Here is a 15,934-nt window from a genome sequence, read left to right on the forward strand (position 1 = left end):
GTACTGGCCCGGAATACGGGACGGCATTTACTGAACACTCTTAATGAAAAAAAAATCAGACAATCTTTTGTGTGGGATTTGTGTGTGTGTGTGTGTTCAAAGGCAGCCAGTTAAAGAGGCAGAATTGTTACTTGAAAGTCACTGGGTTCGGTTTCCAGGCGTCTCGACTCCAAATTGCTTTTACCTTTAAAACACCAGTCAACCAGCTGTTCGGTTTATAATCCGAATTAGATTTAAAACTGGTCAGTTTGTCAGATCGATTTGTGGAGAGAGAGACAGACACACACACATTTTATTGCCTCTCTCATTGGAAGTCACAATGAACTGGCAGACTCTCAATGTCAATTTGTGTGATAAGCGAATTCAAAGTTCTGAATGTCAATTGGAAATTGTCTAGGGAGAGAGGGAGGGGTGAAATGAAGTATACGAAATGAAACTTTCGCCAATGCTGTACTTAGCAAGTGGAGAAAAACTGGTTGAAATATTCTCTCCTAATTATTAAAGAGGGAGTTTTTTGGGGGGGGTGGTGGTGTGGGGGGTTGTTCAGGAATTATGGGGGGTTAATTTAACGATTCATATAAGGGAATGAGAACTAATGGTCTCGTGACTGGCGCTGCCATGTGTTAGTTGTGAAATCTGTATTTGGCTGTTTGATTGGCCTGTTATTTAGAGGTGTGTCTGTCTCTGTCTCTGGCCATTCATCCCCCGACAGACCAACCTCACTCGCAAACTGTTCGGAAAGTGAGAAACCAAACCACCCCGGTCATTGCAAACAATTCCTTCGTTCCTGTGTGCCTTGCCAGTAAACACGTTTTATGCCCTCTGTTTGTAAACGAATCCGCCTGTAGCTCCGTGTAGGGAGTTAAACTATTTCTACATTTTTGTGTTTTTTTGTAGTGAGTGCACTTTTCAAAGTTAGTCCCGGGAGCTACTGCACCTCGACATGCGGGGATCAGCCTTATTTTGCAGGCGGTGACACATGTAAAGTGCCAGGCGACCCTAAAGAGAGAGAGGGAAGCCCTTTTAACATGTACATGATCCAAGCACCACAGAGGTCTCCAACACCCTCTGCAGGAAGTGCGAGCGGAATTAACCAACTGCTTTAGATAAAACTCAGGGAGATCTGAGAAAACCCCTTTCTTCGGATTTATTTCCGGGGAGGAAACCTCAAGAGACAGCTCAATAATTTTAAAAAGTGCAAGGGGAGGGGAGCCACCGAATATCTCAGTTTACAAATCAATGGCTGATCTATTTCTGGATCCAAAGTAGCGATCTTGCACCCCAGGACCATTCTGTTACTTTTCAAACCATCCATTTGCTCTTGTAAGACGTATAGGATTTCGGAGAAGTTCTGGTAAATGATGCAGCCCTTTTATCACAGGGCAGCCAAGAATTCAAGATTCCCCTGCCAATATTACCCCTGGCAATATTACACTTTTAGACCCTACCCTCCTTTCGAGATTTCCTCCCGCTCCCCCCCCCCCAAAAAAAAACTGGTTAGAACCAAAGCAAAGCGCAAGGTTGTCGGGTGTGTATAATCCTGGAGCAATTAAACTGGTATATGTGTTTTCTGACATAATCCATGCCCACTTCCTTTAAAAAAAAAATGCTGAAACATTAAGTTTCATAACATAACATTTAAGAAATATTTGGATGTCCACTTGCGATGCCATGGCATACAAGGCCTGGTGCTGGAAAATGGGATTAGAATAGTTAGGTACTTGTTTGACTGGTGCAGACTCAATGGGCTGAAGGGCCTTTTTCTGTGCTCTCGACTCTGTCTATAACTGAATTAAGAATGCTGCCTCCAGCATGCTGCAACTTTGAGCACCAGAAAGAAGTATGTCTGCTATCATACTGAAAATAGAGCATTATAGCAGAGGATTGTATTCTAACTGCGATTCTTAGTAATTTAACATCCCCCCCCCACCATAATTATGCAAAGCACCTATCGCCAACATCTTATCCAAGTGGCAATTCTTCATCTACGATTGTTGGCAGGGTATTTGACAGAGGTGGGTATCCCATCCCATTCTTGCCTGGCATTACAATTTTACAGCACGCATTACTGAATAGCAAGCAGGAGCAGGAATCCTTGCTATTCCCACCCACCCCCGCACCAATATCATTTGCTCCTTGCTATCCATTTTCATTGAATCTCCGACACGCAAGACAAACTGACAGTTGAATCAGGGACGTTCAGGCCTATGTAACTCAGTGCAAGTACAGTGCTGAAGATTCTGCTCTTGGAGAATGCTAAATACCGTATGTCATCTCTGGATTCGGATAATTGTGAAATTCTGTATATTACTTGCCTTTTTATTTTATGGCTTGACATGTTAATGACAGGAGGAGTTTATAATATAGTGAATACATCACATAATTATTATCTAATTACTGGTAAGTATGTGGACAGAGCGAGTGCAAGGTACTCTACAAATAGTCTACAATACTTAATGTGCTGGCTGACATCACCTAACTCAACACACATTGGGTGTTAAACCTGGACTTTTGGTTTGTATGGTTTAATCAGATGTTGGCATTACCAAGTGGAGCTTGTTATTGAGGATTATTGTACCAAAGATGTCCTGTGTTCCCTAAAATAGAACATACATAATAGACTAATAAATTATTTTGGGGAACATAGGTGAAACCAGGCATTTTAAGTGTAATAGTTCTCATATATGTCAGTGCTGATTAGAATGTGGAATTAGTAGCTGTTACTGATTCAAATTGACATCTAAACTCGTATCAACAGTTTGTATATTGTCAGTAAATGGGATGAAAACTTAGCCCAAAAAGTGATGGCTCATTTTTTTAAACATATTTTACTCTTTCCTTTCAGAGGGAAGTGAGAAAGAATCTATCAGTATGCAATAAGCTATGTTATGCTATTGGTGGAGCACCCTACCAGATAACAGGATGTGCCATTGGATTCTTCCTACAAATTTACCTGTTGGATGTAGCACAAGTAAGCCCTGCTGATTCAGTAATATTGATATGCATCGTTTTTGCCAAAGAATTAGGCCGGGTTAATGATTACTGACTGAAATGAGAGTGCGATGTAAAATAGTAAGTGTTCACATTTCTAATATCAGTTATCACGAGGGAAATAGTGCAAGACAGATCAAAAGGTGATTTTTATCTCAAACACCTGATGGATTTTGTTGATTATTAGGATTTGCAAATCTTGTGCATGGAATTCCCCACAAGCTTGCACCAATACATTATTTACCACCCAAAATGCTGTGACCTCTGTCTTGTAAAGCTGAAGTTTATGTGAATCAAAAGACTACAGAATCAATACTTGCAATCCCATCATTTAGGTATTGCGGAAAAATTTTTTTAGAACTGAGAAATATCTTCAACTATGATCGCGGAGTGGAGTTATTTCTGCATGGGGGAGAAAAAGATATTTCAATTAAATGAGGAATTCTCAAATATTATTAGCCCTTATAACATAATATGTATTAAGCACTTCCTCCACCCCCATCTTCAATACAAAGAGTAACTATGCCATTTGATGAATTATGTGCTAGATTTAATCTGCAGTTTGTTTTTAGCTGGCCAGTGCTGGGGTTGTTACAGTTAGCCTCGGGGCCTAGGTTAGCAAGAGAGAAATTGAGGTTCCTGCTCCTGATTGCTATCCAAGAATCCCTGCTGGGAATGAATATGTATGCCGGTCAACTAGAGACAGGATCAGACTGGGCTGTGAGGCTTCTATTATCAAACAGCTTGGCAACACGCATTTTCAAGGCTCACATGAATAATGGCTGTGTCCTTGAGGTTCCAGAGGATACCCAGTACTTAAAGACCACTATCTCAGCATGGAACTAATTCCATTAGGGGAAGGGAGAATATTGGTGGGAAAGTGAAAAATAACTAAAGCAATCTTGTCAGCCAAGTTCACCTATAGAAGCTCACTAAGATCGTAAGTTAACCCATGAATTGAATGTCACAGATAACATTTAGACTGTCATGGAACGTCTTCTACATACAAACGTTTGTGCTGTTCAGTGTAGTACATTTATCTTCTGCTGCAGGCCAATGTACTTTTTACTGCACAAATGAATTATTTTATTCTGCTTAGCTGTGTCCCACATTTTCTTAACACAGCTTCATCCATCATCTGCATCCTTGATCCTCTTCATTGGCCGAGCTTGGGATGCCATCACTGATCCAACTGTCGGTTTTCTCATAAGCAGAAGTAAATGGACAAGATTCGGGAGACTGTTGCCATGGTAAGAAGGTTTTTGTGATTGAGGGTTTCACATTGTATATTACTGATGAGAATCAGCAGGGTGTGGAAAAACCTTTATCTGTGCCGTTATTCACTAAATGCAAAACAAGGGACCATACAAGCTTATATCTGCATTTTTGCATGGACCATGCATTTCTTATTTAATGTTGTCGCATTGTCTGCATTTCAATGCAGATCGTAATGTTATGCTATAAATGTGGCAGATCAGAGTCTAACCTCATTCTTATAAATGTCTGGGAACTGACAAAAGTGCTGATTATCAGGGGTTTACCTTCAGAGTTTCAGCTCTGTGACTGACTATAATGAAGCTACTGTTGCAACCACAGAATGTCTTTCAATAGTGAGAAGAAGTTTGCAGTAAGAATCTGGGTAACTATAACAGATTTAAAATGTCTTATTTTGCATATGGGCAAGAGGTGTGACTAAGGTCATAGTCTATGGATTTAGTTATATGGTCTATAAATGGTTTATATTGTCTTGCTCCCCGTATTTGAAACAAGCTGACTCTTACAATGTCCCTGAACTCATAATTTGAATTCAGTGGTAATGTTAGAAAGTTCTGTTTTTGCAAACACAAAGAATTTTCTACTCAATGACAGCCTAAACCACCCAGACTACAATGGAATGAAACTTCTACTCGACAAGGTTTGACCTCTTTGTGACTCTGCCCCAGATGTCAGTGAAGATATTCTGTGCCAATGGGACACAACAGAGGCAGATGCCCAGCTTTGCTGTCGGAGAATGGTAGTGGCACACTGGCCCTTCAAATGAGGGGAAGACTAAGGGCTGTTTTGAGGCCCAAAACTAAAATATTCAAAGAATTGAGACTCCCTGCAGGAAATGGAGGAGCTACCTTCTAAAGATAATTGATGCCTCGCCCAGCCCCACAATGATTGATTACACTTGTCTGGGCCAACCAGGTGGGTGAGAAAATGCAGAAGAAGGGAATGTTGAGTGGAATTCTCTTGAGTGGATCAAAAATATTCCAAGAGGCACTCCAACATGGGTGGGCCTGTGCCCAGACCAGAATTCTAACTTGACTTAAATGGTTTAGAAACATGACAGGTCTGGGTTCCACTCTAAACTACAGTGTACGTCACAACTATGCTGATATTATGCTCTCCATGCAGGGGAAGGGGCGCAAAATTACTCCCTAGATATGTTTTGAATCAGAATGCTGTCTTCATGGTTGAGCCATTTCTTCAAAAACAAAGTTTTTTAACTTGCTTCTAAAGCTTTGTAATCTCTCCTCTTGAGGCGATTCCATGGTTGCAAGTCAGTGTGTGGGTGTTGTGAATCATTCTGCTTAAGACGTCAAGACTGATCAATGCATCAGACATGGTATTAACCTGTTCACCATTATTCTAACTTTGCAACTGTGATAACAGCAATTTTTTTCCCTTTGATCTAGTCTTGGGGTCACTCCATTTAGTGCAGTTGAATTCTAAGCAGATGCACTCAATTGTAAAATTAATATTAATGGAGCACTAGTCTTTAGGTGGCAACAACAGTTTGGCCTTGGAGCCACTAATATCATGATCCTATCATCCTTTTGATAGTTAGAAATACCAAGCAGCAGTCTGATATTAAGTAAAGCCATGGACTTAATGCAACAGGCTGACTATCATCAGGTCTCACTACTAGTCTGGTGATGGTGGAAATGTTAAAGATCCAAAAAAATTGCTACTCATCTTAGCTCGCACCAAGTCCCATTCACCCATTGCTCCTGTGCCCACTGAGTTATGTTGCCTCACAGTCCAACAACGACTCAAATTTAACATTCTCCTCTGTGTTTAAATCCCTCCATGGCCTAGCCCCTGCTGATCTCTATGTTCAAGGCACTACATAACTGTGAGTTGTTGTTAGGATGCGATTGGGCAAAATTACAGAAAGAGAAGTGTTTTATAGAAGTTTGAGGAACAACATATACTTCAAAAACTAGAATGAAGGATTAATAAATGAAAGCATGCTGCAGCATCCTGAAAGGAACGACTTGGGGCGGTTTTGGGACCCAGAAACAATTCCGGCCTCTGTTTCCCAGGCCTGGAGGGAAAATTCAGTCCGATGTGTCAGCAGTAAAAAGAGTTTACAGTACCTTTTGGTAGCGTTGGCATGCACACAGGCTGAGGAATAGGTAAACACTCCTTTACAAATTCTTCCTGAAAATTAATGGTAGCAAGGTATAAAAATGGATGCTGCCAGGATATCAACGTGGTTATTTCTTCTGCCTAACCCCTGCTCAACTAGGATTGCTGTAGAGGAGCTTTATCTGCAAACTGCACAACTGCCAGCAAAACCTTGGCACATTTGACAACAGGATTTAATTCCTGGCACATGTTTGTTGTTCAAACACGAAAGACCAGTCACATGATGCAGTTACATTGCCTCTAACATGGCCTCTTCCCTGGAGTCGGACTGAAATAAATTGGCAACTCAATTTTTTGATTGGCGTGTCTGTGCCTCATCCCTCAGTGCCTCAATGTGAAGCTTAGTCAATGGTTCCCTCTTTTTTGGCAAGACAAAACAACAGCAGTTTTACTTCAGTAAATACACTTCACTCATTCCTACGAAACTATTAAAACTCTCCTCAGATCCACGTAAGCTTGTGGAACTGTGAATGCTTTTAGTCACTTATATAATGATCACATTTGGTACATTTATTAATAAAATAAATGCATCATATTAGAATCTTCTGTCATCCATCCAGAATTTTATTTGGCAACATATGAATAGGAACCACAGTTATAAAATATCTTCGAGAGATTTAACCCTTAACAGAGCCTGGAGAGATGTTAAATTAATTGACATGACGCATTATTGCTAAGATTTCAATAATCAGACTGCAGCAGAAAGGTCACAAAGTAGCCTGATACCTGGAATTAACCAAGTCCCTGCCTCCCCCTCCTCTCCCCAGAGCTTCTGGAGGACTTTGTAAAGATGAGCATTCATGTACCTGGGACAAGCTGAGCCCAGTTGTCCACATCATTGTTCAACCTCTCATCAGCTTGGTTGCTATCACTATTTTCTTCAACCACCAGAACTTTGCTCAATTACATCCGTACCTCATTCACCTCCCTACTGAAACCCTCATTCATTTGACGAATTCTTATTCTAATGCTCTCCAATTTGCCTTCTCTGTTTTCCCCCATCTCCACTCTTCACCTAATTCAGAATTCTGGGCTGCTTTTAAGATCAACATCAATATCCATAGTCTCATTCCAACCTATTTGACTAAGATTCTCCGGCCATTAATCCAACTGGCATTCCTTATTATTATTATTATTATTCCTTTACTTAGTTCTGTTGAAGAGTCATACGGACTCGAAGCGTTAACCGTGTTCCTCTCCACAGATGCTGCCAGACCTGCTGAGTTTTTCCAGGTATTTTTATTTTTGTTTTGGCATTCCTTACGTTCCTCTGACTCTTGAGTTCACCACCCAGACTTGTCCACTTCCCTGTTGGAGGCTGATCATTAAGTTATTACAAGCCTACTCTCTGCACGTCTGTTTCAAAACCATTCTGCCTTGTTATCTTTTGCTCTGCTCTTCAAAACCTTATAAAACTCCATCCATCTGAACATGCCTTTGGTTTTCCACTAGAATGCCTCCATTTTATTGCTTGATGTTCATCTTTTGCCAAAAGTGTTTTAAGAATTCTGTTACATGAGGAGCACCTCAGAAAGGTGAGTTACGATAGAAATGCAAGGAGGTTTGTAGGGAGTTTGACATTTCTTTTGGTGGAGTGCTAGATTATGGGCTGGAAGGTTATCAGCTGGGATTGAATCCCCTTGCGAAAGTTTGACTACTTCTTTCTTTGGGATGCCGGTTTGGAAGGGAACAATGCCTCACTGCTAACCCCACAAAATGAGGGAACTTCGTCCACAAGAGCACTATTCCGCACATACCTTGATCTCCAATTTGATTTGAGCATGATAGTTTAATCTTGAAATGGCAAACTATTATTGAAGTAAATGATCACACAACAGTTCAAAGATTTGTATTTGGAAGGAAATACCATAGTTTATCTGAAATTGTGGACGACTGTTTGATATGTTGAAAGTAACTGAAACTTTGCCAGAAATTCTGAACCGGCCTTCCACATGTCAGCCCTGCCTCTAGTTTACTTGTACTGGGATTGTGCCGAAATCAATGTTTTTTTTTTTAATTGTATTTTGTTTTTGCATCAATTTTACAATTGTTATGTTGAAATAAAATACTATTTGTTTGCTTCTGGATGCATGGTCTCAGGGTCAGGAGGAGCTGAGCTGCTGAAGGTACAACGATGGAAGTGTTGTACCTGCTGACTGACCAGTAGCTGCTTGCATTTAAATGTCTGAAGATTCATTCCATTCAGCAACTTCCCAAGTCTCTAAAGCCATTTTTTCCATTTTTACATACAGCCCTTGGAGAGCAGCATTCTAGCAGAGCCTTACAACCTCTGTTTGTTGTTCTCTACTATTTATATTGGCCGGTGCCATCTTCCTCAAAAACAAACCTTGCCTATAAAAGATAAATTGACCGGTGGATCCTCAGGAGATGTACGTAACGTAAGCCTCCATGTTATCCTGTCTCGGGGGTTCCCCCACTTTATATTCACAAGTGCAATTGACTGCACTCACACATGGTAAAAATAGTTTCAATCAGCTTTCAGACAAACGCTGGGCATGAAAATCTCCTCTCTCATTCTTTCCCCCCTTAGACTGAGAGGGGTTACTGTGTCTAGAGACACATGAAGTCAGATGATGCATGTGCTCATGTCTGTTTCTGTAGCTTGTTTCTCCTGGAACAGGTCGCTAGCCTGAAGCTGGAGGCTATAGATTGAGGGGTGTCACTCTGCATCAACCAGGAGTCTCTCCCGCTCTTACCGTCTGCCATAGGCATATTGGAAGGATTTGCAGGTTGATCGTCAACCCGTTTGGTCATGTTATGGATGCACCTTCCATGGCTGTGAAGTCCTGGAATAGCACTTGAACCTGAAGCTTCTGGCTCAGAGGCAGAGCTACTACCCACTGTGCCACAAGACCTCCCATTCTGTCCCTCCCTTCCAAATTAAAATTTATTTAGTGGTTAGCTAAAACTGTAATACTGGCTTTCTCCCAGCACTCTTTTTTTTGTTTACAGTCATACCAAAGGCAGTTTCAATAGGTAGCAAGTGCATCTTATGATGTGAAATTTCTAACCTTACATGTGGAGCTTGTGTCCTGCAGGAAAAACAACCACTCTCTCTTTTGTTCTGGACATACAAACATGCGAATTAGGAGCAGGAGTAGGCCATTTGGCCCCTCGAGCCAGCTCTGCTGTTCAATAAGATCATGGCTGATCTGATTGTGGCCTCAACTCCACATTCCCAGCCCCGGTAACCTTGTTCATCAAGAATCTACCTCACTCAGCCTTAAAAATATTCAAAGGCTCTGCCTCCACTGATCTCTGAGGAAGAGAGTTCCAAAGACTCATGACCCACTAAGAGAAAAAAAATTCTCTTCATCTCCATCTTAAACGAGACCCCCCCCCTTACTTTTAAACTGTGTCCCCTAGTTTCTCCCACAAGGCAAAACATCCTTGCAGCATCCTCCCTGCCAAGTCTCCTCAGGGTCTTATATGTTTCAATAAGATCACCTCTCATTCTCCTGAACCCAATGGATACAGGTCAAACTCGTCCAACCTTTCCTCATAATATAACAACCCCCAACCATCCCAGGTATCAATTAAGTGAACCTTCTCTGAATTGCTTCTAATGCATTTATATCCTTAAATAAGCAGACCAAAACTGTATCACAGTACTCCAGATGCGGTCTCACCAATGCCTTGTACAACTGTAACAAAACATCCCTACTTTTATATGTGGGTAGCCCATCATGCATTCCAATTCTCTTTGATAGGCAGGAAAGCACCTTGCTGACAGATCATATAGTTCAAGCTAAGACTAATGGATTAATTTATTACAATATATAAGTTGACACTGACACAAAAATAAATCCAACATTGTGTCTCCTGCCAATGCAAGATGGCCACGCAAGGTGGCCACCAATACCAGTCTGCACATGCGCAGAAAAGCAATGACATCATTTGCAGGAGAGACGTGCAGTGCCGGTTGGGTTTTGTTTGGACCTTGAAGCCATTCATCCAGTTTCTGAGCCCCACAGTGGGCGAGCAGTCGAAGCGCAGCCTCCCCACGGTTTCCAGGGAGCAGGATGGAGAGGGAAGGGAGTCTTCTGATCCACTTGAAGGCCGCAATTCCGGATTACAACTTCCGCATCCTGCCTTCACAGCTCGGAGCTTTTTCCCAGCAACGGGCCCAGTTTATGGGGAAGAGGCAGTGGGAGGGGGGAGGGTCCTGTGATGATGGGTGTTGGGACGCTGAGGGTTGTTGGAGGGGATAGAGAAGTAATTCTGGGGGGGGAAGGCAGGATGAGGGGGTCACGCATGTTGTCACGGGGCTGGACTCCTCGGGAAGGTAGGAGATGCGGACATTTTCCTGCACAGGATGGAGGTGAAGGAGGAGGGTTGTGGGGAGATCAAAGGTCACACCAGGATGGCCAATGGTTATGGAGGGGGGGGGGAAGAGTGTGGGTCACAGAGTGGTGAGGGGGAAGTTGGAAGGTGTTGGACTCAACCTGAAACATCTCACTCGCCACGGCCACTCGCAACTATCTAGAGCCTCGAGGAGGCGATCTCAAGATGCTGCATTGGAATTGAGTCAGCAGGGGTGGGCAGAGCGGCGGGTCAGCAGGGGTGGGCAGAGCAGCGGGTCAGCTCAACTGGACAACTGAAGAGAAACCCCAGTATGGGGCACTGACAATGCTAAGGTGTCTCAACGGATGGGCACGTGTAGGGCGAAGGCTCATCGTGCACGGGAGGCTTCTTGCACATGGCTCGCAAGGGCCCTGGAAAAGATCCTTGCCTTCCTGCACATGCATGTTTCTGGGGGACATGGATCCAGCCTGGAGTGTCCACCTGAAGTTGTTTGGTCGGGGGTTGGGGGGGTGCCTCACAGGTTAAGGACTATGAATAGCAACTAAACCACATTAGACCTCATTGAAGTGCAACTGTAGTTTATTTACAAAAGTGTAAGAACGTTAACAATCATAGTGCAACCACATGTCAAATCATATCTTCTTAACCTTCCATTCCCTACCACTCCTTCTAGGTGCTCCCCCAGTATCTGCCGCAGATACCGGGGGAGACAGCCTGCTGACCAGTTTGCCCAGTTGTCTTGGATGACCTTGGCAGGCATCCTCTGGAGCCCCGAGACCTGGAGGGCCACGGCTTACTCTGGCTGCCCTGCAGTGGGCAGGTGCTCCTTCTACAGTCATAGAGGACGAAGCTGAAAGGGTCACAGGCAAAGGGGGATTCAGAAGGGCCAGGCACCCTCAGAGTCCTGAATGGCGGTCCCAGAGGTGTTAACAGCTGCTCCTCCTCTCTCTGGGTGCCCAAGAGCCCCTGCCTGACTCCTTGAGCAGAAGGGGCACTTGGAGGGGATGTCGAGGTGCCCCATCACCCCCCCTCGCATAGCCACAGCGATGGAGTGAAGGTCCGTGTGCATCTCCGATAGAAACTTGGACGAGGTTCTCCGTGGCATTCGCCATCCTCCCCATGGAGACCTCCATGTGGGCACAGATTGGGACCATGTCATCGGATGAGCCTCCACCACACATTCCACTCGGGGGAGGGGGGGAGGGGGAGTCTCCACCACCTCTGCCTGATGTTGCCCTGCCTCTCGCAGCATTCCCAGCATCTCGGGCAAGTCTGATCCCAGAGACTCATCATCCGAATTAGACAAGGCAGATGCCTCTTCCCCAGCAGTCCTCTGAGTGCTGGTGAGCTTGGCTGACCCTGCCTCCTCCCACTGCAGATGCGTGACCATGTAGTGATCACCAGAAGTGAGATCCTGCCTGAACGAGGTCTAATACCCACCAGGATGTGTGTCTCTGTGCTGATGCAGAGTGCAGCTGTCTGCTGTGACAGCTCTACAGCTGGACTTTCTTCCTCCTCCGCAATGTCCTTGGTCCTCTGTGTAAGCTGGAGAGCTTCCTCTTCTGGCCTTCCCCTCTTCCTGCTGGCATCTGTAAGTGAGAAAGGAAAGAATGAGTCATTGCATTAGCTGCCTCCATCATGGTGGAATGCATGACCCTTTCTATGTGAGTACATTATGCATGGATCCTTACTGAATGGAGGCTGCCTGCCGACCCCTCCATCTGCACAGGCTTGGTTCAAACTCTGTAAGGTTCCTCAGGCCAGGCTGTCTCACTGTCCCCAGCTCCCTCACTCGCTCTCGCTCTCATTTCTACCTGACGTTTGTTCTGATGTGCCCTTCAATAGTTGTGACCAGTGGAAATTAACTCTCATCTGCCCCTTTCCAGTATTGCATTTTCCATCTATCCACAGACTCCAAGCGAAGGAAACCCTCACTACTCGAGTTCCATTTAAAACTTCCAGAGCACTGGACCAGCAACAATTTCACAGGAACAAAACATAAGGTAGAAATATTTTTCGAAAGAAGACATGATGCTAGACCAAGAGTGCACCATTGCTCGATTTGGGGCTGGGTGTCACACAGAAGACTCCATTTACCATAATCAACAACGCATGAAAAATGTATTTTGAGGCTTTGGCTGGGCTTCAGATGGTTATTTGTTTCCAGCTTCCTGATTGGGTGTCTGAGATGTGCTTGGCGTTTCCAGTGGCTGCTTTCGCAGCTCAAGAAATTTGCACTGCTGGAACTCGTCTCTGAGAAACAATTGAAGGAGTGTTACCGGCAACGGAGTTTTGGAAAAGCAGTAGGACATGCAAGAGATCAAAAAAAAAATCCATTTATACTCCCTGCCTACACACACACACACACACACACACACACAGATCCAAAAACAGATTCTGGTTTAAATTCAAATCAGCCGCGAAATGGACCAGCTCCCATGATTTGGCGCTGACTGCAATTTCACACTGGCTGGCCAATTAACAGCCGGCCGGCCAGCGTGAAAGGCGCGCTCGGCTGGGGTAGGGGCAGGAGGAGTGCGAGCGCTGAAACCTGTATGTGTGTGTGTGCGGGTGGGTGGGTGGGTGGGTGGGGGGGGAGGTGCGCACAGTTACAGCTCCCTGCGGCACAGAGCTGCCTCAGGGAGCTGATGATTTTTTAATCAATAAAAATAAAGAATTTTAAAATAATGAAAACATGTTCCCTCGTGTGACTCTGTCACTTGAGCCGGAACGTGAGCGCAAAGAGTTCTTTTGCCAATCACCGGACGAAACTTCATCCCGCCCGTGAGTGAGGTTTCGCCAAAAATGCAAAGGCTGCTTGGCCTTTTCACCTGCCCCGCCGACCGAACAGTTCTACAGGCAGCAAAACGTTCATATCAATTGGTTGATTAAGGGCCTTAATAGGCCACTTCATTGTGGGCGGGGGCGCTGCCGACTCCCACCCGCCATCGCGCCAGTGCACGGTGACATCGGGGCAACCCCCCGTCATTTTACGCTCGTTCAGGTCGGCCGGGTGCCCACCCAATGAGCCAAGAATTCTGCCATTGTTCTTCCTCAGTTTTGACTTCAATGATCACAAGCCTGGGAAACATCATTTTTTTCTTGGAATGGCCTGTGATATTTGTACTGTCTGATTGAGGGAACTCTCTTAGCCAAAACAAAAAAAGTTTTGCTATGTTACACATTAATTAACAAAAACAGCAGTCTAATATTTCTCATCGAAGTCCGCATAGATATGCTGCTGCTCTATTTGAATTCACAATGAGTCAAGTTTCTTGAGATGCGGCACAGTAGATAAGGCGACCTCACTGATACCGCAGTTACGGTTAGTTGTCACTGAACCTCCAGTTTCCCACAGAAAAGGTATCACACAGAGCTGCAAATAGATACAAGTGCAGTCAAATCATGACTTTCAGAGGAATGCCCAAGTGTTAACTAAGTCTGTGCAGCTAATTTTATCCCGTGGACACAAATCAATGAGTGGTTTGAGTTTACTGTATCAGTGGGTAAAGAGAGGGGTGGCAAGAGTCACATCTGTCTGAATAATCAGGCCAAGTTTTTATGATGTGTTGAATCCAACTCTTCCAGAGCTGACACGTCAATCCCCAATAGTCCTCTCAGTTTCCGAGGGTTTGACCAGAGACGCAGTACGAGTATCTGTTTCAAAATGGGTCATACAACCAACATAGTTTTGAGTTTATTCAGACACCAGGGTAACCTCACAGTCTAATTAGTAACATATGACACAAATGCAGGACCCCTTTTTTCTTCTTGAGAGACTTGTTGTGTTTCAATTCTGAAATTAAACAAACCTCATGCACAGTTTAAGTCAAATGTCATGTTTCAGTATACATTTCAGCTTATGTGGTACATGAGGATTGGGTTATGTCGGAATAGTGGGGGCTGGGTCAGTATCTAGTTTAGCTTCTGCACATGTTAACTGCAGGGAACTAACAGACTTGCAGATTTTTGGAAACCGATTCGACCCAAAAAAATACTGCTCCAAGCATATTCGGAGATAAAATTAAGAGGCAAGGGGGTTCATATGATGCTTGTCAAGAATAAAACAAGGAAGTAAATTTTCATTTTAGTCTTTAAGCTCTGATTTAAACACTCAAAAAACAGAACTTTTATGTTATGCTATTAGTTTTTTTTTTTAAAGAGTATTTCCTTTAAAGTCATTTTTAATTGTTGGTTTTCAAAACATGGGTGTTTTTTCAAATTACATTTTTAGCATCAAAAACCAATATAAAGTTGGGGGGAAATATGGCTCCCAAAAACTCAGTGAAATTTGGAACATGTCTGTTTAAAAAAAAAATCAGTTTTGATTTGGAGCCTTGTTAAAACTCAAGGCACCGTAACAGACTCAAGAAGGTGCAGTTAAGCTAAATAATGAGTTACAATTACTTCTTTAATTCCTAAATTACAGCTTTGCAATTCAGTAAGACTGGATTCCAGGTCCTTGGCAATCTTAAGGAAGCACCTAGTTCCCGATATGACTGCACTGTGGTGGAAGTGAGAATTTGAAATCCACCAGTTGATCTTTAGCTTGTAAAGCACTAACTGTATACTTGCCAGTGCACCTAATCACAGCAAGCTTTAAAAGAAATGGTCTTCTAAGTGCACAAGCTACTTGGGTAGATTGAGTTTGACTTCCACAAAGGAACAATTATTTCTGGAACCCGAAACTCACCTCAGCAGGTGAATATGATGCTGGAAACTGGGACACAGGTACAGCATGCAGCGTATGTGCACCTGGGACCTGAAGTTTGCTATTAGAAATTGAGAGGATTTGGGATTTTTAAAAATTATTTGTTCTTGCCGTGTGGCCGTCGCTGGCTAAGCCAGCATTTATTGCCCATCCCTAATGGCCCTTGAGAAGGTGGTGGTGAGCTGCCTTCTTGATCTGCTGAGTTCCTTGTGGTGTAGGGAGCGAGTTCCAGCATTTTGACCCAGCGACAGTGAAGGAACAGCGATATATTTCCTAGTCAGGATATGTGCGGCTTGGAGGGGAATTTACAGGTGGTGGTGTTCCCTTGTGCCTGCTGCCTTTGTCGTTGATCGGTCGCTGGTTTGGAAAGTGCTATTGGCTTAAAGAACAAACTGCATGCTTTTGCCAGCTAATTGGCTTCATCCACAATCTGAAACGGATCCAAGCTGTAAAAAATTTCGTTGAGTGCCTACTCATGCGGGCTAAATA

The 15,934-nt window shown here is 43.8% G+C and overlaps 1 protein-coding gene across 1 annotated transcript in view; it reads left to right on the forward strand.

The window, feature by feature from the left end:
• Positions 1-15,934, forward strand: part of mfsd2ab (major facilitator superfamily domain containing 2ab) — a 59,765-nt gene that overhangs the window by 280 nt on the left and 43,551 nt on the right. The window contains exons 2-3 of the mRNA XM_041212090.1: positions 2,846-2,971; positions 4,117-4,241. Of these exons, the coding sequence (XP_041068024.1) occupies positions 2,846-2,971; positions 4,117-4,241 (251 nt within the window). The remainder of the gene's footprint in view (positions 1-2,845; positions 2,972-4,116; positions 4,242-15,934) is intronic.

This window comes from Carcharodon carcharias, chromosome 19, assembly GCF_017639515.1.
Source record: "Carcharodon carcharias isolate sCarCar2 chromosome 19, sCarCar2.pri, whole genome shotgun sequence".
Taxonomy (NCBI): Eukaryota; Metazoa; Chordata; class Chondrichthyes; order Lamniformes; family Lamnidae; genus Carcharodon; species Carcharodon carcharias.